Here is a 26,771-nt window from a genome sequence, read left to right as displayed (position 1 = left end):
AGCACAGTGTGAACTGTCATCCAAGCTACTATGGCAATATCTGCCACAATAACATCTTTAATCACTATCAGGTTAAGTCTTCTGCTTGAATTTAACAATCACTTTACCATCACTTCACAAATCTAGTAAATACTCATTATTCGCCTTTTCAAGTGGATTTCATACTCAGCCATTCTCCTCACTCTTTTCAGTGAAATCTTGATATTAGCAGTAAGCAGAATTGCTGTTTTCAGACCACCATGAGTTGTCAACGTGTGAGGTTTTCAGATGTACCGAAATTACTTTTCTATCACAATAAACCAGATCCAAGATTGTGTGGTGAGCCTATCACACACAGTAGGAAATATTACATATCTTGCTAAGGCAAATTTGTTAAATTGTGAAAAAAACTTGCATGGAATCCATCAAAGCCATGTTTTATTTGTTAGATGATATGACAGTGCAGACAGAAGGCTAAGAGAACTTCTATTTCGTGTATAACTCTATACATATTTATAATTAGTTGCACACATACTTATGTATGTGCAAGTACAATTCCGTCTCCTAAAGGTACATCATCTTGGGACAGGTACCATGTTTCTGTATGAAGTAATAAACATTTGCTGCACATTTTACTCCATGCTGCTGAAAATATGTGATTCCATGTGACAGCTTTGTTAACTGTTTTCACAGTAGCAACCAACACTCTTTTTGTGCTGGCTGGTGGTGTCTTTGCTTCCCTCAGCTTCCCTGTGGATGTTATGCATGCTGAGAGTTGCTTTAGGGATTCATCCAAATAACCTCTGTTTCTTCCAACTGGAAATGCACTAACTGTCCAAATCCCAAAGCCCTCATTTGAATCCACCAGTATATTTTCTCGAATACATCTACAAAGCAGCTGAACAGACCTTCTGATTATGCTTAATTAGGTAAACTACCATAGCAAATAAAGCATTTGAACGCTCTTTCATTTAAATCAAATTTCACATATAGAATAAAATTCATAACAGAGGCACCACCTAAATGGCACTCCAGATATGAAGCAAGACAGGAAATTAAATTTGAATATTTCTTGATGCAGCAAGCAGCACCTCTGAGAGAAGCACTGCAGGGAGGTGGTTCCACCTTGCCATTCAGTATGGCCACCCCAATGTTTTTCATTGTTGGCCTTCTCAGCAAGTGTTATTTCAATCTTAGCAATTTTTGTCATTCATGTGAAAAAATATTTCAGTTATTCATTCTACCCACAGTGGCAGCTGTGTGGATCTTTTCTGCTCTTTCCAGACAGTAACAAATATGAGCTGTTTTCATATACTCCCTCACAAAGACTTCAGAACAGCAATCATGAACTGGTGAAGTTCAAAGATCATCTGAACTTGGGTGTAACAGCTTGTTTTTCGTCACAGCTTTACTGCACTTCTTGCAAAGCTTCTGTTTGCCCTGTTTCTTCCTTACAGCAGGTGATGACACACGGCTGTGAAAGCACTTCCCCTTTTGAGGAACCATTGGAAACAAGTCATAAGCCACAAAAAAGCCATGGTAACTTTTGACAAAATAAAGTGAAAGCAACTTACTGAATAGTCATGGAACAATCCTCCACTACCTTCCCCAGGACACACATTACAGGAAAACAAAATTATTGTTAATTAGATGCATCACACTTTGCTTTTTCTGTGTGCACAGACCAATGCAATTTCAATACACCCCTCAGAATGTAACTGTATGTGCAGCTGCCTAAAGCAAGAAAAACCATATAGATCTGATGGAAGAATTTTGATATATTTATAAATAATCCAGTTTGCTTGCATCTGCCTTTTGCATATTGGTAATTCCTAGTATATGATGATGCTTTTTGGCTGATACATTTCAGTAAGCTATTCCAAATCAACTTCAAAAATATTCTGAAGTAAAGTAGGCATGAATTAAACAACTTGTTGAGATAGCAAAAATGAGACATTTTTAAGATATACAGGGCCCTTTGAGACCACCAAACTTCTACTATCATTTATGTGACCTCAAGCAACAAAAATCTTGAAAAGATTGCTCATGGTATGCCATTACTTCTGCAAAGGGTTTCTCACAGCTTCTGGTGAAAGTTCAAAATACTTGACTTTATACATTTACCAGAAAAGTTTTATTAAAATACAAGTGACCTTTCATTAGAGATGGTCTCATGACTCAAAATACAAACATGGATCCAGGTTTAAATGGCTTGAACTTTCAATGGAGTCTTGGTTCAGCCATTATAAATGTCAAGGCTATTTGCAAAATTCAGATTGAGGTTTGAATGTCAATGTATGCATCAAATTCAAGGGTTTAGGGGCCTGGTTATGTGCTTCAGAACTACCCCGAATTGTTCTTAGTTACTGTATCTTCAGTGGTGAATAATTTCCTGACATATTACTTTAAAAAGCATGCAGAATAAAGAAGCAGGTCAGCAGTAAGAATGGCTTCAAAAATTGCAAAGTCAGGTAGAACAGATTAACAGCCATGTCAACTGATACTGTGAAGAAGCAAAGGTGCAGACAGGAGGATCAATTTTGTTATAATTAACAAGTGTCACACATCAGATTTCAGAAGAACCACAGAATGTATTTTGAGCTACTAGAGACAACAAATACTTTGGCATGTGATTGAATCCTTCCTGCACTAGTGAAAAAGGTACATTGTACTCACCATCCATGAAAGCTTGAACAGCCTTGTCCACATTGTTATCAAATTGCTGCAACACCAGAACTATCTCATTATTGCTTTTGTTCGGAACAATTGACCGGATTGCATTGATCTGTAAGTAAAAGAAGACAAAAATATGAATTTATCATACTCCTTTAGACTATAAGGTACCTCTGTGCCAATGCACCTTTATATAAATGCCTGTTACACTGCTGTGCTCCTGAGCACACAGCAATGTATCTGCACAAAGCCATACCCATCCTATCCCTACCCAGCCATGCAAATAATGAAGCAATTTCCTCATAGCATCAAATCATAGAACTGGTAGCCAGTAATCCTGGAAACAAATCCTACTCTCAGTCACAGCAGAAGAACTAGCTTAATTCAACTGACAGAATTTGGCCTTATGCTTCTTTCCTAAATGGTCTACTTGCTGCCAAAGGTCTGCATATATCACCTTCACAGATTTAGTGAGCACACAACTTCTTCAACAAGGCTCTTGCATGGCCTTGCTACATCAAAATTACGACTGATGCTTTTTCAGAGGCATCTGAAAAAGTCATATGCATGAAAACAGTTGGAGGCTAAAAGAAACAATATAATTTTCAAAAGTTCTAGTGGCTGCTCAATATAATTTCAGTTTGCTGTTCCAGGTACATGTGGCCAGGAAGCTTGTGTAACAAAATCCTGAACAAAGGACATGGGATGCCAAATGCTTCCTTCAGGAAACTGCTGATGGGTGAGGTGACTCTGCCATGCCATGCTTCAATTTCACAGCATTTGCTACTGCAGTACTGTCAGTATCCATTGATACCAAATGGAATTCAACTCCTGATGTTTTAATAAAATATTCCTAGTGGAATCACATTGATAATTTATTTTCTCATCCCTATATATTATAGCTGAAAGCAAATACTTACATGAAACCTTGTTACTATTTTATTTTAATGCTATAAAAATTTTACTAGATCAGACTAAAATAAAAATATTTAAGCATAATTAGCAAAACAAAAGCCTATGATAAAAAATGAGACTCTGCCAAACTAGTCTAGCTGTTTCAAATTAGCTTTATGAGCTTCTGTGTCAAGATATCCAGCACGTATTTACAATCAGAAACTTGTTATTGTCCTGCAAGTGTTTATCTGGCACCCTCCTTTGTCATCTTTCCGTGGGAATACATCCTTGATTAGGGTGTACTTTATTTACTGCATCCCAATGTCATCATGCTAACTGTGAAGCAGTGTGGTCTTTGTATTGTACTGTGAAATAGAATTGCGAAAAAGTAACACATGAAGGTAGAGCTGTTTAAGGGAATCAGGCTGCTTCACATGGCAAAAGCACTCACACTGCCTTGTCTTAACTGCCCAGTTAGGTGCTGAAGCACAATCTCTATGGAGTCTCCATCAGAAGGTGACTGAGAACACTTAAGTGCTCAGATTTGACCAAAAATCTTATTTTGCTGTAGTATGTTCACTCCACTCCTCAACCACTGTGTTTCCCTGTCCTGTATACTAATAAACCAGGAATCACAGCAGGTTCTGTCACTGCAGTGATGGGACAGCTCAGGTTCCTGATGCCTACTGGACTCAGCTTCAGGACTGCAAAGCTCAGAGCTGGCTTTGGCACATGTTAGTACAGCTGCTTAGGATGATTTATGTGTTCCTGTCCATCATCCCATCACACCCCTCTCTGCAGCTTCACATTTGCCCAAAACACCTCTCAGGTAGCCCTGGCCAGTCCAGGCCAAAGCTGTAATTTAGAAGGCAGTGGAGCAGAAGTGCTTGTCTACTTCCCCAAGGACCCTTTCCCAAAGGCCTGCCTCATGGTCGAATGCTGCCATGCCACCACTGAACCAGGCCTGCACACAAGCCTGGTCTGCAGCCAACAGAGGCTGCTTTGGAGTATCTGCTAAACAGGGGTAACTTCAAGTTGAAGTTCACACAGACTAGGCTGACAAGCAGACTGCTTGAACCAGAGGTTGTTGTTGCCAAAAACTATGCAGAAAATCCCCTGTCTGCTCAAGTTTCTCTCTTCAGCTGACATGCATGCATGGAGAAGGAAGTAATGAGTAGAGCTCTCTGCTATGTACTGCAGGCAGCCAAGTGAAAACTAACCTAAATCAATAGGATGTGAAGAGAAAGCACTGGGAAAAGGAGTTAATTAATCTAGTGATTGTTGGCACAGGCATGCTATTTACTGATAAACCTGCAACAACTGTGAACTAAGCTGGCTCCGTAATAAAAGTTGGCAAACAATAAGGTAGAGCAGGCCACAAGCTGCAGTCCATTTTATGTTCAAGCTCGTAGCTCCCAAACATTTTCATCATGTGGATTACATCTTCATATTCTCACAAAAAACTCCCCTCTTCTTTCACAATCATGTGAATCGTCTTTCTGCCTACTTGAAATTGCATAATCTCCTTGTGGTAACTGCTTACAGGAAAGATAGTAAAAGAAATATCTAGAGTATTCCAACCAACTTTAAACATCAGCACAAGGATCTCACATGGCTTCTCGGTCCTACTTTGCTATGAAAGGTCTGCAAGCTTCAGGAAGCATCTAGAAACAACCAAGTGAGGCTAAGACCTTGCCACACAACGCACTTTGGAAGCTTCTTACAAATTAAGACTATCTATAGGGTAGAGGACATAGACACACAAGAACTGAACCAAGCAGGCTAGGTTTTAGACTACAAAATCAACCAAAGACTTTTCACTCTGTGTGATCTTTGTTAGGAATATTTTGATTATAGAAAGAACAGAATTAACAGCTAAAGTGTACTACATACAACTAGTACTATAAATAAATACAAAAAGGTTACGGAGATATTCTAGTTGTGGAGATAATCCAATAAAACCCCCAAAAGACGATGATCTTGGGAAAAATTCTTGAAAGTACAGAGAAAAGACATTTAGCATATGACAAGACTGGGGAAACAGCCCTGGTTTAGTTGGACTACTAAAAAAATTGATTTAGGGAATTAATTTACTGTAAAGCTCAACAGTTCTACTGCCAAAACCCAACAATATTTTTTGTTGGCCGTTGCACAAAAAATATATTTATTTTTCTTTCTATTTGGAAAATATAAAAAATTGAGAAGTTTGATGAAAGAATTCCTCAGGAAAAGAACATCAGTTTGCCAAGGAAAACATCCAAGACCTAGGAAATCCCAAATCAGAAGTGGTTTAGAATTTTAAAATATGATTCTCTTGTGTGTGTATGCTGTGGTACCCAGAATACTTACAAGTTAGTGTTTCTCCTTTCCAGATTTGTGCAGTGATTTATGTGGGTGAGTAGATGAAAACTAAAATTTGCAATCAGTAGGATGCATCAAAATTAATACACACATACATACATACATATATATATATATACACACACATAACTATCTCTGTTTAGAACCAATGAAGCAGAGATCCCTAAAGATTTTGTTCCAAAACAAAATATTTTGTCTCGTAAATTTTTAGAAACAAAATGGCCTCATGTTACCATACTTCAAAATTTCAAAGCCAAAGATCTGTGTGCCAGACATCAGGTCCACAACACATGCACTGTTTGACCAGTGTTTTAATCCAGAATACATTGGAACTGCTGTACACAGGCAATGAAATTTCTGGACAGAAATTAATGACCTGTGGTTACAAGACTCAAATTGTGACCTGACAGTGTATCTGGGTGGAGGACACAGTATATGGAGGGAGACCAGGCTATATGACAGCCTTCACCTAGAAATGCAAATTTCAAGGTCCCTGATATTCCACCCCTTCGTACTTTAACCCTGATCTCAAATATATACGTAGATTTCTAGGTCTGAAGCTCAGCTCTGTCCTCTCATGCAAAAAGTGTTCCATTTGTTTCCAGAAAGGGACCTAGTGATAAAAAAGAAAAAGCCAAAGGGACCTAGTGATAAAAAAGAAAAAGTCAAAGCCAAAGGAAACATCCTGACAGCAAAAGCCTAACACAAATGCACTTCTGTATGTCAGAAGAGACCTAACACAGACTGTGATGAACAGAACCATATCAAAGCTGCAGGAATACTCCACAAGAGCAAGATGACAAGGTGGACTTACACTGAAGGGCTCAATGTGAGCTGGATCCAGCACTCCAGGAATGCTGGCTCCTGCCTGGTTCACCTGCTAGCTCAGGTGATAAAACAGCCCTTGTGCTAGTACAGCTACACACCTCACCTGTTTACAAACCTCCAGTTGCTTGAGAGAAGTCCATCTTTTCCCAATCCAAAAAACTGCATAGAGCTCATTTTTATTATAGGTGTGATAGGATGATGTTAGGGCAGGAGGAAACTCCTAACTCCTTTCTCTCTCTAAACTGACAGTCCTCAAACTCAGCAAGAATATCTATCCTCTTAATATGTAAGAAACAGATTATGCAACTAGAATCATCTTTATGACTTTGCAACAACAAACTCCTTTAAAAATATTTAGCATCCGGAACTATGAAAGAAAGTACCAGAGTAAAAGAATCTCTTACTCTTAAAGGTAATTCATTAATGCCATTCTGCAAAGGCTAACTCGGCCGTCTACTTTATTTGAGTTCCATGTATGTGGGAGAAAACATTTTTTTCCTACTTACTGAAACCTGATCACAGTAGAAACAGCATTACCAGACAGACTACAGGGAAGTCAATTATTTTAATTATTTTGTGAAACATCCTGTTTTTATCCAGTGTAGATTCCCAGTGAACTGCTGTCATCATCTGGATGCTAGACAGCATTCCGGGACACCAAAAGAATTCAGTAACATACCTTCAGAACCACAGATAATTAATGCTATTAATGTCAGCATTAGTTGACAATCTGTCACTGACAGTAGTTAAATTCCTGGGCTTTCCCTCCTGTAGCATAACAGGAAAGCACATTACTTTATGTACTACTAAGAAAACTTCCTCAGAATTTCAGCTTACAAAAGCTACTTTATCACAGGTCTAAAATATAAATCTGTGATCTTGAAAAAAATTGTATACAGTCAAGAACATGAAAGACAGATCCCAGGTCCACCTCCATTTAGACCCACAGTCCAGAGCTCAAGTCCTGCTAATGCTTGCTGCAATTTGAGCCAGACTGTGTCTCATCAGGACCAGAATTCCACAGACATGAGGATGTTTTTATCTGTCTCTTACAAAAAATGTTGAATACTGCCCAGAAGTGGAAACAAAGTTGAAAAAGGTTTCAAAAGTCCCCTCAGATAAGCTTCTACCTCACAATAAAACCCCCAAGGTCTGATCAGATACTGACTATTTTTCTGATGATTATGTTAAACATCTCACTTGGAGAAAAAATTTGGCTCACAAAAAAATAAAAGAAAAAAAAATTGATGAATCAGTAACAGGTTACTTCTGCAGAATATAGCACACAGGAAAGGATGCTGAATTTTACCCTCTCATGGCAGCTTACTGTAAGTCCTCACAAACACCCATTTCACAACACTTTCCAGGTAAGTCAAGCTCAAAAAGAAACAGAGCCTGCCTGGAAGTTGTGTCACCAGATTACCTATTCCATATGCAGAACCAAACTGAGAGTGATGTGTATTCCTCTAAGCCCTTTACGTTCTCTGTCAAGTTTCAAATGGTTCCCAGGCAACTGTAACAACATGGATTCAATCACTGCCTGTTTGCTGCTCTGCTCCATCTGGTCCCCCTTGGCATCATCTCAAAGAGGATGTTTCTGGTGAATAAGTAACATATCCGGGGTTCAGAGAGTTTGTTTATGTATTTCTGACAGAGTGACAAATTAAACTTCTTTGCTGAAAGCTCATGGCTGTTCTGAAACCCCTGAACACAGCTGCTCTAATCCCCTTGAAGTTACTATTATGGTCACTTAGATAGAAATACCCTTATTTATGCTTGGTTAGGAAAACTAATGCTGATCCACCTTCACTCTGTACTAAACATTAAGATCTACAGATTTTCTCTAAATTAAGAACTAAATTAATTTATAAGTATGGTTATCAATAAACACAGACATTTCCTACTTTACTTTTACTGCATGTCAGTAGCAAATTTTTATGTACACATACACATCATTCAATTCCATTACACCTCCAATTTCTCCCAAACCCTGCAAGTGAATGGGAAAGGAGGGCTGCCTGCAGAACACTGCTGGTTTCCATAATCTAGGAATTTAGCATTAGCAGATGTCCTAGCTACATTAAGCAAGAAAATGCATTTTAAAACCATTTTATGGTAGAATTTTTAAAATGGTTTTTAACGTCTACACAAAATATTTCACAAATACAATTTGACTTGGTTGCATTAAGAGGCTATTTCTTACATCAGAGACATTTTTCCAGAAGCTTTACTAAGTTCATCCTGACAAACTGAACAAGTGTTGGTAACATCCCCTTTGACCAAAATGACAGCTTTGATCAGATCTGTGCCTCTCTTTCTGCTACATGGTCTGTTCATCACCCTGATACTTTCTGATCATTTATACCTAGTAAGCCCCAAAAAAGTTCTCCTTGCTGCAGTAAACTTCTTTAGGCCCTTGTCATGGATTTATTATTTCACCCTCATCCATCAAATAGAAAGCCAGACATTCCAATATGTTCTTTCAGGATTCCTGTGAAGTTTGGCTTAGTAAGGACTGTTCTACTTGAGTGATGACAGCACCATGTACAGACGTGAATCTGTGCTATCCTTAACCCAAGTTAAATGGCTCATCAAGTGACTAAAGTGCATTTTGATCAACTTTTCTCGTCTTTGAACAGTCCATCCACTTCAACACATGGGCAAAGAACAGCTGCAAAGGTCAACTTTAAGGAGAAAGTGAAATCACAGATTGGAAACTATCTGCTTTTGTAATGCGTGATTTTAAGTTTACATACTCCTTCCATTCCTTCCACTTTAAATCCTACTCTTTCCTTGCATGCTGACTTATTGCTTATAAAAACCACATTTATGGTGTAATGCAAACAAAACTGTGAAACCTCCAAAACCACATCTGAATAAAATTTCCTTCTTGCAGTGCTGCCCATCTGCTCCTCCAGCTCTGACACTTGAGATGACAAATGAGAAAGCAAGCCTTTCAGGAGAACTTCAGCAAAACTTCACTCCTACCAGAATCTCAAGAGGAGAATTTTCATCTGAATGAGTATTCTACTAATTCTAGCTGACAGCAGATCTCACTTGTTCAAACATGTTTAGACACACAGCAAATTTAAAAAAAAACCAAAAAATTGGCCCAAAAGCAAATCCTGAAGTTTAAACAATTCCTGATATTTCTCTGGATCAAAACCAAATGCCAGAGATGAATGGTGATTCTAGGGAGTGCCTGATATTCACTCTTCTCTTGTTAAACTAAGAGGGCCTAATTGTTACAGGAGACAATACATCACTTGTCTTCCTCACTCCAACTGCTTCTTCTTTGGAAGCCCTGTAATTCAGAATCTCAGAATCTCTTCTGGTGATATACTAGGTTAATGCTTGAACGCCTCCTTTGATTTGATGTATTTTGGATGCAAGCCAATGAGTTTGGCTCATTTTATCCCTTAATTCAGTGAACTTTTGTGCATATGATATGAACTACGTGCAACACTCAGTCTCTGAAAATCCTGATACCAAAAAGAAGTCCTTACTTATTTTCAGGCACAGAGATGATTATGAATGTTATCAGAGGCAAGAGGGAGAGTGGCATAGTGAAGGAAGGCTACAGCAAGGGTCAGGGCAGAGGGAATTGTTCTGAGAGAGATCCTGATAGTAAACTTCTTATACTAGTTACGCAGGCAATTAATGACCTTTGTGTCTGCTGAAATGCAGAACTTAGGTTATATTCCAGAAAATCTGTGTGTTATATGCATGAAAATATGGTAATTGAAACAGTCCTGGCTCCTCCACAAGAGTATCACAGCTGCAGGAGCCTCTGCCAACTATGGAAACTTTCATTAGCCTTCCTAACATCACAGGCCAACATTTATATAAATCCCTTGGGGGAGAAAAAAGATGATATAAAATAGAACATTTAACCTATTGACTCTATGAACTATTTGAGCTGCAATGCCAAGAATGAATTACACAAGTATCACTACCACAGTAGCATTCTCTCATGACTCAAATTCAGGGGTGGGGCATTACAGAGTCTGGGTGTGAGTGTAAAGTCCAAAATGTCTGCACTGGCCTCACAGAACTTTTAAAACAGTGGCAGAGGTTTTATTTCCTGAATAACTAGAAGCTGATCATGGAGAGAACACAGGGAATGGTCACTGCTGAAGAAAAACCCAAACAACTGCCCTCTCCACCCCCAAACAAAAGAACAAACATGCTGATGAAATCTGCACCACATTTTTATCACAGTGAAACAACCTTCAATTTAAGAAGAAACTTGTGTGCTACTTTTGCAGAAACTTACATGAGTAAGTATTTGTATGTAAATGTGCAGCTCCTTTGGCTTCATAGTCCTAGCAAGATCAAAGTCTTAAGTACATTATGATCTGCAAACACTAAGGTAGAAGAAAGGGAGAACTGGGAAGAGACTGTATTGTAGTCTGTTCTTTTAAACCAGGCCTGCTTGTATTTACCTTGATGGCAATGGATTTGTGGAGAAGTATTATATTTATAAACGTTGGTATTTTTACCCAGAAATATTGCCTAAATAATATTGCCTAAAACAAAGTAAACATTAAACTCACTCTGCTTCAGTGTTGTGAGGCATGACCATGGAAGCTCTGTAAGCTCAGTGAGAAAGGGATGTGATTTTGACTCTCTTACCAGCACACCAGTAAATATGTCTGCTTTTCAAACATGCAAATGAAAACCTTTGTTTTAGCAGTTTATATGCAAATATTATAAAGGTAACTCTGCAGGACTTATTTGTTCCAACTCGCATTTCTAGTACATCACTCGAAGACTTCTGAAGCTACAGCCACTTCACAGTTACTCAGTTTGTTGCTGCCCATATGACAAACCAAATACAAGGTACCAACAGAGCCATTGCAATCCTGTTTCAAAACAAGAGGGACTTGCCCAGGTGCAATGGCTCTCTGAGCACGACACCTCAGCTGACATACACAGACTGCACGAGGCTTATGCTGTTTGGGCACTAACCCTTTATGCAGTAGGTTTTAAAACCATATTTGCCAGAATAAAACCCAGTCAATCTGAAAAGAATTTCAACTGCTATTAAACTAAGTTTTCCATTTGGCATAGAGATTTAGTGACACTAAATACTGATGGAAGATACAGGAGTAAAGAGTGGAACAATTTATAATAGAGTGTATTGATCCAATGATTTTCCTGCCTTAAAATACATATGCTCATAAACATTTGATTTTGGGCACTCCCAGCAGATATCACACTTGGAACAGCAGATATCTACTGTGAATAAAACTGTTGCAGTTCTTCATTCTTAAACTTGCAAAAGACTAACACGATTTGAAAAATCCTGCACTTGTAAAACTGACTTAAATAAAAAATTTCAAGCTACTCAGTAAATATGCAGAGCTTCAATTGATTTTGACAATTACTGTTGTTTACCTTTGCGTACTCTGGCACCAGGGAAAGAATTTGATGACATTACTTTCTACTGCAAAATCATCATGCCACTCAATTTTAAAACCCTGTGCTGTTATTAAGGACTAAGGAAGATATTCATCACCAAGACAGAGATTCATATTGACATGCAAATCCTCAAGCACAACGAGCAATTGAGATGTTAGCAACAAACGTAAGGTAAAACTACTCAAAAAACAGGCACCTGGACAGTGCAACTGCTAAGGAACTGTCTCCTGTAAGGAGAGGTACAGCAAAAGAATTTCTATGGTTAGATTGTCTCTTCACAATCTGCCTGCTGGGTGTCACAAAAGATCTCCTGACCTACCTCACACCCTAATTACATTTAGGTCCTTTACTGCTCCTGAGAGGGTGACGAGGCTCTAGTTCTAGCTAAGGATATGGAGAAGACTCAGTCAAGCACATGGAATGCAGTTAAAAGCAGACATATTTTCACAGGAAAAAGGAATCTACTCTTTTCAGGTCCTGCACTTTTAGAAATTGCTTTAAGTATTATAGGTACAACATTTTTTGGCAGAAAATTATTTCCAAAGGGCATGTTTCTTCAATGCTTGCATTTGGTACAGCAGCAATCATCCCAAAGTGCTGTTCTCCACAGCATCAGTGTGCAAAGGAATCACAAGGGAATAAGAGAAGACTAGCTGACAAAACAGTCTCTCTGCAAAAAAGTAAAAAATGCCTCTCATCAAGCAAGATTCAGATTAGTCCTGTCAGTATCTTTCTGTCTACTTCATGCACAGAGTCAACACATAATAAAGTTCAGTTTGTGAACAGTGTCAGAGAGAGCAGAAATTAAATATGCTTGCAAATATAATTTTGGTTTGCATTGTACTGTTACTTGAACCTACCTTTTCCTTGATATTTACAGGAGAATTGATTTCTGCCATCTCTATTCAGAAGAGAGTAGTGTCTCTGAAATGAGAAAAAAATCAAAGAGATTAATTTTGAGGTTTGAGTCCCAACCTGTCAAAGCTACACCTGTAATGACTAATTTCATATGCTTACCCATAAGCATCAGAGAAACATGAGAACACAATGTCCTGCACAGCAGTGTTCAATCCTGCCAAAATGTAAGGCTAGTCCAAATTTCCTACCTTCCCCAGATCAGTTCTGCAAGCACATTTAAAAATGCCTTACAGCTACGAATCGGGATAGAAGGTGTATCACACTTCTCCCACCATGTTGCCCATACTCTGTTCTGAGGCTGTAAGAGCAGGAGTACCTTAGAGGAACTCAACAGCTCGTGTTTTCTCATTCACCAGCATCCTCAGTTTTTGCCAGAAGAATTTATCAATTAATGCAGTCCTAAAATGCACCTAAGTGTGCCAGGAGATTGGGCTGACAAGTGCTGCACGGCTGTTTGTTGTTTGTTTTTAATTCAAAACTAATTCAGAGGATTTAGTCACACAGCTTCTACTGAAACTAACAGGGCCTGTAGATCTAAATCTCTAAGTCTTCTCTGAAAACTTGGGCACATGAATGGAATTTGCAAGTGATTAAGAAACCCTGCAATACGCTTTCCATTTCCAGTTATGCGGCTGAGTAAGTGAGAGACACTACCACACGATGAAGAGCAACACAGGGAAAGGAGTCCCATTGCCTAATCTTGCTTCCATCAAAACCAACTTCCTTAAACTTCACTAGGGAACAGAGCTGAATCTTCACATTTTAAAATTAAATCACAAAGAATTACAGCAAAGACTAAGTCAAATGAAATACAAGTTTGGTTCAGTCACTCTGTTTAACTCTATTGCACACTGATTAAAACATATTTGTATAAGATATATGAGAATGAACTCTTAAGTTCATTTTAAGATTTTAAGTTAGAACACCTCATTTTTCCCATTTGAGCATTTGCTACGTGGACTGATAGGTGTTCCAAAAATTCTTCTAAATCTTTTTTAATGCCCTTAGACAATCCTCCCTTAACTACTTCTTTGAAACACAGAAGTTTAGTAGAGTTCAAACTCCAGAAATTAGGCACTTACAGTATTCACTGATAACATTTAAATCTTGTAACTAATTTCTGTATGCACCCATTTTCTGAAGAGATGAGAGCTGAGGAAGATAATAGGAAGAAGAAGTTCATTTGAGTTTTGGTCTGATGAAGAGCCATTTCCAAAAGTAACCATTTCCATTGCCAGTTACTAAAAAGACATGCTGGAAATGAATAACGTTGCTCATACCATCTCCATTTTACTATAGCATGAACAAATGTTCTGTTAGATCTCAAATACCCTTTACCTGTATTAAGTCAGTGCCTCAAATGCTTAGCCAAGACTGAAGTCTCACTATGTTTGATAAGCCTTCTTGGCAACTGGGCCACTGTGTCACTCTGAAGCCCTCACTGTCTGCTGGTATCTCAGAGCGAAGGTTGCCCTTCCTGCCCCTCCTTACATCAAGAATGAAAGAGCTCAAATTAGTTTCTTTGTCAAGCCCAACCAAAGGCTAGCAGCACAATTCAAAACATCTGGACAGAACAGGCAGGAAGATCACACAGAAAGTAAGTTCAGGGCAGTGCCATTTCCAACATTTAGTGTGTTCCAGTAACAATAGGAAGGTATTGAGAAATCCTTGTAGCCTGTAGTCCCTAGACAACTTTTTTTTAATGTACTTCTTGTCTTTTGCTGTCAGCTATTTCTCATGCCAAAGGGGCAAAGAACATGAGCTATAGATAATCAATTTTCCCATGTAGACTGGAAAAGTCAACTCTGAAGTTACTCTGAGTCTTCACCTCCCTTGCTGCTTCTCATAAAAGCATGGCTTCTACCCAGTGACATCAAAACGGGTCCTGTTCTCTGTTTAAGAGATCTCTGTGTGGGAAGGAATAGTTAAGGATTTCAACTGGTTTGCTCTATTATCTAGTACTGAGCAGACTGTGTAATGTTAGTGACAACTGATCAATGCACTCTTGCCTGCTGAGTCAAATACACTTAATCTGATCCAGCATCTCATAACATTAACAAAAAAATTGAAATCTGTTCCTGAAGAACCAAACACACAATACAGAAACAAGCTCACTAAGAGAGGTAACAAACTCTTCTGGCCTTAACAATTTAATCATCTATAAAAAACAGTAAGTAATGGGAAAAGATCTTTGTCACTTTAAATCCTCAGGTTCTTTTTCAACGTATCAATTTTGTACCAAAATTGTACATTTTAAAACTGCATCTTGTATGAAGCAAATTAAATCAAATAATAATACTTTGTGAAAGCCTCGCGCCTCTCAACTAAGGTTTTTTCAAAGATACTAGCTAAATAATTCTTGAAATTTAAATTACTTTTGCTGATTAAACCCTACTACTTTACCAATTCTGCTCTTTGTAGCAATGCTCTGACTTGATTTAAAACCAGACATAAAAACTTCATTCAACACCTTGCCAGAATTTGATGTGCCTCTTCTTTGCTGTACACTGCAGGTGTTACTATGATTACAGCCTTCCACCAGTAAATGTGGTGCTGATTCAGCTAGCTTGCAACTGCAAGCTGTTTCAAAAAGACCTGGCATGCAACATGAAACATTCCCTCTGCTTCTTTCTTCCTTTCCGTCTTCTTTCTTTTCCTTTTAAAGAACTAAGAGGACACCAGCTTTTACAAACAGACCCATTTCTCTACACTTCACACACTTCATCAATATGCATATTACAACGGTCAAAATGAAGATGCTAAAACTGAGTTGGAGCTATTTTTCATTCACCTTCTCCAAGGACAGATAATTGAAATAACATGCATAAAGCACTTGCTCATTTATATAACTCAGTCCAGCACTGCTTGTTACATAAAATACAGATGATACATTAAAAAGAAAATGTCAATGCTGCACTAATTTTTAAAAGCATCATCCTTTATGGCTATACTTAATAGCTAACAAATTTAATTTTCTCAGTGCAGCACAAACTGATTTAATGACTTCACTAGTGTTGTTTCCCTAGTGTTATTTTAATCTCAGTATTTAACAATTACTTAGTTTCTAATCCTGTGGCAAAATACTATAGCACATCCATAGTTTTATGAACAAAATAGTCCCACTGAAGTTTACAAGCTTTATCTCCAAGCCTGAGCTGCTACATTCTCATCCTGAGTTCTTCAGCAAAGCTTCTTCCTCTGTGAGCTGTGGACCATCAAAATAGGACCCTCAGCTGAGCCCTAAAGGCACCTAAAGCCAGTGGAGAACAGTACTTCACATGTCACCAACAGCATGCACACAAAAAATGTTGGGAGAAAGATCTCTGACAGAAGATTTTCTGCACTGGCCAAGATAATACAAGTACTAAATTTAAAACACACAAAACATACTGTATATGAGAGATTTGCAGCTTGAATGTCAGCTTACATGCTTTGTCTTTCTCCACCATCTCCTGCTTGCATTTCTGCTCCTGAAATCTCACTGCAAATCATGCCAAAAGGCTTCCAAGAAAAAGAAATTAATGAAAACAACCCCAAACTACAAAATCCCTTATATAAATGGGTCATTAATTTCTGATACAAACTTCCAAATGCACTACCTGGAGCAGGAGATCACTCTCAGTTTCTCATTACATCCTGACCTCAAATACTAACAGGGTGTTTTTTCTAAAGCTATTACACACTCCAAATGAGACATTTCACTTGCCTTGTAAAATGAAGCATTTCAATAGCATTCAAGGGAATGCTGCAGAGAAGACTGAACTACTTTTGGCAGGGTTTTACTTCTCTCCTCTACCAAATGAAGCAATTCACATTAGTCTATGGAGGTTGAAGCCACCATGAACCTGAACCAGGGCATCCAGGGTGCTGGCACACGCTCTGTCCTGCTGACCTTAACTGTAAGCAGCAACGTCCAGCAGGCAGACAGTTACAGGAACGGCCTTTAACCACTGCAGAAAAATATGTCAGAGCTCACCTGTCACAGCCTAAAGCATGTGGCTGCTTGCCCAGCCTTTATAGAAGTTTCCTTTCTGTCTCCAAGCTGCAGTGAAATCCCATTGCTGCTGTGTTAAGCTACCAAAGAATGCCCACCACCTTCCCACTGGTAGCAGCATCAGAGGTGCTGGGCCCACAGACACCTTCCAGCCAGGCAGGCCCTTGGGAAAAGCTGACAAACACTCCATTCTAGACAACATTATGGATGGGTGGGATTGCCTGCAGCAATCACAACAACAGCTCTGTGTCTTGCCACTGCTGCAAACCCTGACACATTTAAATTTCACACTTCAAAACTCTGTCAGATGCTCCCCACTCCTAACACCACAAAAAACCCCAAAACCTCCTTGCAAATACACAGCGAGGAAAAAGTAGTTTATGAAAGCATAAGGGTTGCCAGAAAGATGCAATTTGTGAAAATACCCTGTCACAGTAAAGTCTATGAGAGTGGACACCGGGTGTGACACATGCTCCACCACTTCTGACATCTGAAAATGCAACTTTGGCAAGGAGGATCAGAAAATTCCCCACTAAACAGCATGTAATAATCTGCTGTTGGGAGGATTTCCCATCTGCAGGCTTATGGATGAATGCTTTCCTACACTCCAAAAAATGTTGCAGTTCCTCATCTGCCCACTGCAACTGTTTCCTTTTATAACTAAATACTACCCCAGCAAACCAAGAATTCCAGGTCTAACTGACTTGACCTTTGCCAATGCTTCTCTAATCCCTGTCACTGAGTGAGCTTTGTCTATTAAAAAGAAACTATAGTTCACAATTTTGTCACTTATATTTTTTCATGAAGTAGAACAACACCAGAATATGAATTTTAAAGATTTCCTATTTTTAATTACAGATTGTTTTCTCATTTCCAAATAGTTCAGTCAAAATCCCCCAGCTCCAAAAAGCTAGACAGGTATGGGCAGAACAAAGGAATCACAATTTTAGAGGAACTTCAAAAATAAGAAAAAAAATGCTAAGCACCTGTGCTGGTTTTGGCTGGGATTGAGTTCATTTTCTTTACAGTAGCTACAACACAGGGATGTTGTAGTTACTGCCAGCATTTCTTACACAGCACCAAGACCTTTTCTGCCTCTCAGCCCACCCCAGCAGCAAGGAAGCTGAGGGGCACAAGAAATTGGGAGGGGACAGAGCCGGGACAGCTGAGCAAAGGGATATTCCATGTCGTATGATGTCAGGCTCAGCATACAAAGCCCTTCCACTCAAACCTCACTCCCACGGGGAGGCAGTGAATGAGCAGCTGTGTGGTGCTTAGTTGCTGGCTGGGATTAAACCATGACAGTATCTAATGAGATTGTAGTAGGCTGCACTATGCTTTCATCATCTCCATTTCTACCTTCTCTACAGAATTACATCTCATTTTCAAACGGGATTCCTATCCATCCATATAGATTATATTACACTGTCTTGCCTGCAGACGTCCACATGCCCCAGGTAAAAGCAAAATCAGCAGAATCAGAGACACATGGCCCCTATTTCACATTTGACTTTGTTTCTCATTATAAAGAAATGCTACTAGAGAACCACACATGAAGCCTGAGATGAATACAATTTTTCTGATGCAGTTTTAAGCTAATATTGTTGCACCAGAAACACTGAAAAAACTCCGAGAGTGAGATTCCAAAATTTAAGCATTTCAGAAAGAAATTATTTTTGTTTTCACTCAGATTTTATTTAAATAGAAAATTAAAAGAATAAGAAAAATAAGAAGAAAAAATAATTAGGTTAAATGGGCAAATATCAGCATGCCACAGAATGTGAAACTACAAGAAATACCAAGATTCAGATATTTGTCTTCAGTATCTTGAGATTAGCAATGGGTATGATATTCTATTTGCTGTCGTCTCATGTCTAAAGATAAACATAATACTAAATGCATAAACATAACCAGAGTCAGGCGCACCCAGGCCATATTAACAAGTGTCCTCACAGCTGTCCTTTTAGCCTTTTGTGTCACTAGGAATGAACACACCTAGTAAAACCAAAATAAAATGTTATTAATACAGAATTGGTGTTTTCCAGTACTGTTTTGTATCTTTCTAATGACTGCATGTAGAAATTTTCTATCCACACCATCATTTGGTATTTCCTGGTGTTTGGAAGTTTGAGATTAACCACTTCGGACCAGTTAAGCACCCCAGGTAAGTTTCATGACATCTAAGGCCTTCAAAATCTTTTCCTTTAAATGCCTGCATATGTATGGGAGTGCACACACATTCCAGAACATTCCCCATTTGCAGAGCCCAGTCCCACGACTGTCCCTGGTCATGCTTGTCTCAATCACAGAGTGCAGCTGTTGCCTCTGCATTCCCCCTCCTGCTCAGCTACTGCAGCCACTCTCCACTGGTCACCACACTCAGCCTGAAACCTATTGGCTGCAGATCTGGAAACAGGATGCAGGAAATAAAAATGTCTCACTGATTCCACATGGAGCTCTGGATTCCTACAGAAAGGAGGCTTATACTCCCCCACTGTTTATCACCTCCTCCTGAGGATTTCTGAATTCCTGACTACACGGTCTGAAGAAGAAGCAGATGTCTCCGACCTACAGCCTTGCAGGCTGCTCGCTTGGAAATGGGCAGTAAGGGGTAAAGGTTTGGAAGATGTGCAGTGGCGCATCAGGAACTCAGTTATGCTATTTAACACTATAAAGTCCATACCCGAGAGACCACAGACCTATCTGCTAACAAGAAAAAAGGGAGGGACAAAGGTGAGAGTGGAATATGTGAGGAAGGACAGTCCTCAGAACCTGCATCAGTGCCCTACTGTCTTCTAGCCTCCTCAGATTTCTGCAGGGATGGCTCTAAGCAGGTACCACAGGCACACTGTCATGTCCAGTCAGTATTGCAACAAAATGGTTAGCAACAGTAAGTTCTGTGCCTCATTCTGATAAATCCCTCTGCTCTTTGGCCTTGTTTATGCTCTCCCCTTCCTAAGCAGAGATGGTACCATCCCTGTAACTCAGGGAGTGCCTGTGCTTCTCCTCTCTTGTCAGCTGACTTGCTTCCCTCCCTCTCGCAGTTCCAGTGTGTGAGAAGCCAGCACACCGCTGATGCAGGCTCCACAGGCATTTGTGTTTTCACAGAGATGTGGTGTGTGAGGGATCCTGAGGTCCTTCGTGCACTTGGTGTTGTAGCTCCACTGTATGAGAATCCTGCAGAGGAATGCTCTAGCCCTTACCACAGTCACATAAGGAGAGGGTCAAAAGAAAGCTACTGACTGGCATCTTCCCCAAACTCCATTAATATTTCATCCAAACGGTTTACAAGTATTCAGTGATATAACCATATCTTTTGATACTGACATCACAAAAGATTCTGACTGTGTTTTCTATTGCTGGTCCACAGACAACAACTCACCCTTGGTTGCAAGCGAGGCTACTAGCAAACCCTCTTCCTGTACAATCTTTGAATGCTGGGTCTGTCCTATCAAAGCAAAGCTCTTCTTTAACACAAGTTTCAGTGTGGCTTCCCCCAGAGACTGGTGTCACTGTATGAGCTGGTGTTCGCTCATGACAAGTGAGAAAAATATTTTTATTTAATTGTAAGAAATTATCAACTGATTAAAATATTTGGAACATCAGAAAAAATGAGAGTCCTGTTCTGTAAATGTTTATATAAAGAACATGAAACAGCTCAAACCTAAGAGACAGAAACTCATCCCAGCAGCCCAGTGACAAAGGAATATCTCCAACCTACAGATACTGAGTATTCAGTGCCTGCTCCAAACCTGCCTGCTGCTGCACTACAAGAGTAGTTTAACCCCTAGGTCATTCTTGAAAGAAGATGATTTCTCTGTAGAGTTTTCTTGTTTCCCTCAAACACATCTATTAGCCTCCTAGAACCAGCAAAGGCATATCCCTGCTCCAGAGCTCCAAAGGTAGGAAACCCAGCACCATTGCATAACCACCACAAGCGCCCAGTGGCTGCTCAGGATAAAGTATCCACTTGTTGGCTTCTGATGCTCCCCACTTCAGGGACTGCACCCAGGGGTTCTGTAGCCTCTCCACTCTGCAGGAGAATGTTGCTGGAAGTCTAGAGCTTGTGTTCTGCTGGCTGGCATCCTAGAGAAACACCTGCAGAGTATCACTGTGATTCAGCATAATCTGAATTCCTGGTTTTACTTCGTTTATCATACTAGTAGGGCTGAGCCCAACTGACAGTAGATGAATTCAGCTACATGGTCAGTAAAATGGTTCTCTCTGACAGGTAGGAGGGAGGGATGGGGGTTCTGGAAAAAAAAATTCAGATTGAGAAAACTCACTTTCCACAGAAAGACTTGCCAAAACAAACATTAGCTTCTTGCTCTTCCTCAAGAGCCTCAAAATAGCTTCATAAGCATACTGATAAAGAGCACTGAAATAGCAAAAAACAATCTACTCAAATTCTACATCTGCATGACCTTCCTGCAAAACAACAAAAAAGGTTAACTTTCAGTTTTTACAAACGAGGTATTATCTTCCAAGTTGTTCTTGCCAGGGATTTGAGCTATTAAGCCATTTACGCTGGCTCCTGTTTCAGCTCTGAACGGGATGCCAAGAGACAGCGTCGGGTTATTTGCTTCTGTGGCTGCCCAAATGTGGACTGCTGCAAGAGCATGGCACGGGAATGCTAACTGGGAAGTATGTAAAGTGGAGCATTACTTGCCTCAATCACAGTGGTTTCTCTAAACAGTAAGAGCAGAAGTACAAAAGTGAATGTCAGGAAGTGTTCAAATTCACTCTTGTTTTGGACATCAAGAAATAAATTATCACAAGGAATCAAAGTTCTACCAGCAGACTGGTACAGTATAGTAAATTCTCAATCTTGGAATAAACCTCAAGTTCAAAGATGGTCCTGGAGCTATTCTGATTTCAGTCTTCTTTCTATTAAATATTCAAAGTCCACATCACCTTTCCCTCTTGCTCAGTCATCTCTGAAGAACCAGTTTACTGTTGTCAGATGTGCAAGATTAACTCTCAACAAATATAATCCTTTGAATTTAAAGAGCTACATGGACTTGAACCAGCTGCTTGCTGGTCCTACAGGAGCTCCCCCAGCTGCAGACAGAGAAGGAAAAGTCATCAGAGCTGCCCTGACCAAGCACACAAGGAAGCATCACAGTCGTGATGAGCTGGCAAGTTTACAGTGAGTTTGGAGAAAGGAAGCACTTCCCCAGAACTCTGAAAGAGTTCCCTGAATAAAGGGTTTCTACAAGAACTGATAAAGCCAGGTGCTCAAGTGCAGGCAAGACAGACCTGAAGAAGCCTTAGTGTGGTGATTCCTCAGGTAAGTAACATATATTCAACGTATAGGTAAACATACTTTATGAGTCAGTGAGGTTATGTATATGCTTGAATGTAAATACCTGATTTAAATGTGCCAAAGCAGTCTGAATCTTTCAAAACCAAACACTGAAATGAAATGCAGCCTTTCATTTTCTCTAACCAAGTCACCTCATACAGCTCCTTTGAAGAAGATGTAAATTTTTTCCCTGAACAATATTTAAATTATTATATATTATATACATATGTACATACACAAAACATATGTACATAAAAGCTCTAACAAATGTTTACAAGTTCCTCTAGTAAAATGACCTGATTTATATCCACAATGAACAGACACAGGCCCAGCAGTATTGCCAAATTAACAGATTACCTGTAGAGTCAGACACTACACTGTAACCACCACTGACATTTTGATATTCTCAGATTTACAACAAATGCTAGTCTTCCTCTCCTCCCTCATCTTCCTACTGCTAAGGAAAACATTGATTTTCTGATGTTAACAAAAGATATTCCTGGAAACAACAAAAGCATATAAATAAGTTAACCCATAATTACTTATTGTTCATACAGTCCTTCAACCTAATTGCCATTACACATGAATAAGCAGCTATTAGAGCATTTACTGGACTTTGAATTGCACTTTTTAGAGGTAAAACCCAAAAGAAACCCATTGTTTTTTTCAACTGAAACCCAGACTACCCAGCTACATCAACATTAATTGCAAAAGTACAGTCAATAAATGCAGACTGCAGACTGCCAAAAATACGCAAAAGCGCCTTGACCAGTCCTGCCTTTCACAGCCTCCCCAATAGTCAGGAGATAATTTCAAAACACATTTCTGCTTCTGAAGGTCAGTAGCACATGAAGTGTTGCTGACATGCATGAACTGAGGTCCTTGTTTAGACAGGTATATTAAGGTTTTGGATTTTTTTTTAAATTACAAGTTTCTTAACTTGGCAAGGGCAGTCCAAAGATAAAGCTGTTTGACTAGCTAGGACCTATGGGCAGCAAACAGAATAATTTTATCAACAGAATGAGAAGAAGATACTTTGTTTATTTTCAAGAAAATAGAAGTATGTCTTATTTTAAGGTACTTTTTTCAAAGACAGGTAAGCTCAGTTACAGTCTACAGCACAGATACATATTCTCAGCTCAGCTGTTTGTGCCCATTCACTGGAAGCAATCTATCTTTGGCATGCCAGAATCCATAAAATGATAAACTCTGTGGACAAAGCTTTACTTTGCATCTCTCCAGAATTTCTGAAGATGGATATTTAACACAGCTTTGGACGATAAGGTACTATTTGCCTCACAGAATTCAGTGTTCAAAAAGATCAAATTAAGCTCTAACTTGTAGTTACCTAGGTTACTAGTTACCACTGCAGGCCCTACTAGCTGAAATTCTCAGTGTTCTAAAGGATGCCAAATCCACTTTTCTCGGGCAAACGTGGATACCAGCAGGCTTCAGATACTGCATTGGGTTTGTGTGACAATGTTTGATAGTGGAAGGGCTACAGACGTGGCTTCTGTAAGAAACTGCCAGAAGTTCCCTTCATGTCTGATAGTCAATGCCAGTCAGCTTCAAGACACACCTGCCACTGGCCAAGGTTGATCCCATCAGCAACCACGGGAAGTGCCTCCGGAATAACAGAGTTAAGAAGGGCGGGGTAAAAAAAAGTTGTGCAGCAGCAATTGTGGCTGGAGAGAAGACTAAGAAAGAATACACGAAAGGAACAGCTCTGCAGACACCACAGTCAGTAGAGAAGGAGGGGTGGAGGCGCTCCAGGCACCAGAGCCGAGATTCCCCTGCAGCCTGTGGTGCAGCCCATGGTGAGGCAGCCGTGCCCCTGCAGCCCGTGGGAGTCCACAGAGATCCACCTGCAGCCTGTGGAAGACACCACACTGGAGCAGCAGGTGGATGCCTGAAGGAGGCTGTATCCCTGTGGGCAGCCCTCACTGGAACAAGCTCCTGGCAGTGACCTGTGGACCTTTGGAGAGAGGAGCCCATGCTAGAGTAAGTTTGCTGGTAGGACTTGTGATGCCAGGGGGGCTTCAGGGTGTGCCTGAAGGACAGCACCCCATGGGAAGGGACCCTTGCTGGTGCAGTACAGGGATCCACACTGGTGCAGTCTGTGGGAAGTCTCATGTTGGAGAACTTCACAGAGGGCTGTGTTCCATGGCAGGGACCCCACACTGGAGCAGGGGAGGAGTGTGGGGAGGGACTCCTGAGGAGGAAAGATCAGCAGACACAATGTGTAATGAACTGACCATGACCACATTACCCATCCACCAAGACTGCTCTGAAGAGGAGTTAGAGAATTTGGGAGTAAAGTTAAGCCTGAGAAGAAGGGAGGGCTGGGGGGAGAGTGTTTTAAAATTTAGGGTTTTTTTCTCATTATCTTATTGACTGCTATTAAATTAAGTTAATTTATCCAAGTCTAGCCTGTTTTGTCTGTGATGCTAATGGCTGAGTGATCTGTCCCTGTCCTCTTGACCCACGAATCTTTTGTTATGTTTTCTCTCTCCTACCCAGCTGAGGAGAGAAGGGACAGAGAGGCTCTGGTGGGCACCTGGTATCCAGCCAGCATCAATCCACAAGCACACAAAAAAGCACGTTTTGTATGGGAACCTGAAAACTGCTTTAACTGCTGAGTCTCTCTTCTCACAGCAGTAATTAGCAACATTACAACAGCACTGATAAGCTCTTATACATTGCACATAGACGCTATCACAAACCCAGTGCTGGTTAACAGCTACCACACTGAGCAAGCCAAAGTCTCAGCAAGTCAACTCCCAGTATCTCAACTTGCTCTAACCATCCTGTCAGCAATAAGAACTGCCAGCCAATAAACTGAACTAGCCAGGAATTTCCCAACCAAATGGGTTTTGTTGGGGTTCGGTGAAGCTACTTCGGGCATAACCAAAATGTTTCTCAAACACCAGCTAAAGCAAAGGCTCCTCAAAAGCTAGCTGAATTCCCTGTTAGCCAGTTATCCTTTTCCAAAAAGCCCAAATCACAGCAAAACTTGGGATAAGCAAAGTTCAGCTTAACAAAGCAGGAAGTTACTGTGGCTTGTGCAGACACAGAAGAGCTGACCACAGCATTTGTTATCAAGTAAAGCGCTGTATCAGTCACACCTTTCCTTCATTATTCTAGAGCCTCACCAAGTAAAGACAGAGGTGACTCCTGAACAGCTAGTCCTTCACAAAGTGTTTGACTGTATTTTCATGAAGCCATGCACAAAGTTATCATCTTCGTTTACAATGAGCAGTTCTGGTAGTCACTCATACAGATTTCTTACTGTAGACAAAAGCACTGTCAGAGCTGCCACAAATTCACATCTCCAGTTTAGCCAGACACCAAAACAAGCAGGGCTGGCTCTGCAGGCAACAGACATAACTGTGACTGGATTCTGTGGTTAACAGAGCTCTGTCACTGGCATCCACAGAACCAAGGACTTTGGCTGAAGAGAGTTGGATTTATAGGTGCTCAATATTTGGACTCTCCAATAATGGAGAAAAAAAGAGACCCATGTATGAGACTCAGTTTAGACAGGATAAGATTCAGCTCCACTGGCTGTCTTCCTTAAACAATTAACTTCCCAATAATATTGATTCAGGAAGAGTTTTTCCAAGACCTGAACTTTATCACTGTTTTTCCAGGGGTTCTGCTCATTAGCAGAAATCAGACAGTCTAGCCACCTGCTCACAATCAGAGCACAGCAAACAGGGAATGCTTTGGCTCTTTTTTAACTGCCTAAACTGCACAGTTGGAGGAAAAATACAAGAACTCTTTCACCACTTTATACCCACATACACCCTGCTTTTGGACAGGGCACAAATTTCTGCCTTGATCCTCCCTTCTGGCAGAATGCACACTCCATCCTAGTGGCCTCAGAGAATATTTGTTCCTTTGCTGCAGAAAACAAAGATTTCCATAAGTCTTCTAACCTATTCCAACTGCCTGCTCCACAGAGGGAACAAAAAATGGAAGTTATCACTGGCAAAGAAAAACTACCTGCTCTAATCATGAACCTTTACAGCTGAACCACTTCAAAACATACTGGAGGGGGCAATTCTGTTCTGCCTTCACTGTGGGCTGCCTTTTATGAATATGTTCACTCTTCACCACCATACAAGGAAAGCTTCATTCAAGTCAGTGCTTCAGTGTTAAAAAAGGCATGAGAAATTGCATGGAACTTTTCATTAAGACATTGGAGTCTCAGTTTCACTGTGCTTACTGCATGATCAACCGAATCCCACAATGTCATCTCTCTCCTGGAATGACAGCATTGACTGACCAGTAAGAGCTTTGGAGGTGGCTGCCTGGAACTCTTACATTTACATCAGTCACACTGCTATGCATTTGTGTATGCTTTGTAATGCTTTTCACTACCAGGACAAAATC

At 40.1% G+C, this 26,771-nt stretch overlaps 1 protein-coding gene across 3 annotated transcripts in view; it reads right to left on the bottom strand.

The window, feature by feature from the left end:
* The window catches only part of SPATS2L (spermatogenesis associated serine rich 2 like), a 76,305-nt gene that overhangs the window by 27,704 nt on the left and 21,830 nt on the right, over positions 1-26,771 (bottom strand). For all 3 annotated transcript variants that reach the window (XM_063400237.1, XM_063400238.1, XM_063400239.1), the window contains 2 exons: positions 13,020-13,083; positions 2,656-2,764 (listed from right to left, as the gene is read on the bottom strand). In XM_063400237.1, coding sequence (XP_063256307.1) covers positions 2,656-2,764; positions 13,020-13,058 — 148 coding nt within the window. In that variant the 5' untranslated portion in view covers positions 13,059-13,083. The remainder of the gene's footprint in view (positions 1-2,655; positions 2,765-13,019; positions 13,084-26,771) is intronic.

Source organism: Prinia subflava, chromosome 6 (assembly GCF_021018805.1).
Source record: "Prinia subflava isolate CZ2003 ecotype Zambia chromosome 6, Cam_Psub_1.2, whole genome shotgun sequence".
Taxonomy (NCBI): domain Eukaryota; kingdom Metazoa; phylum Chordata; class Aves; order Passeriformes; family Cisticolidae; genus Prinia; species Prinia subflava.
The sequence above is the reverse complement of the archived record's forward strand: the minus strand, read 5'-3'. Positions and strand labels throughout refer to the sequence as shown.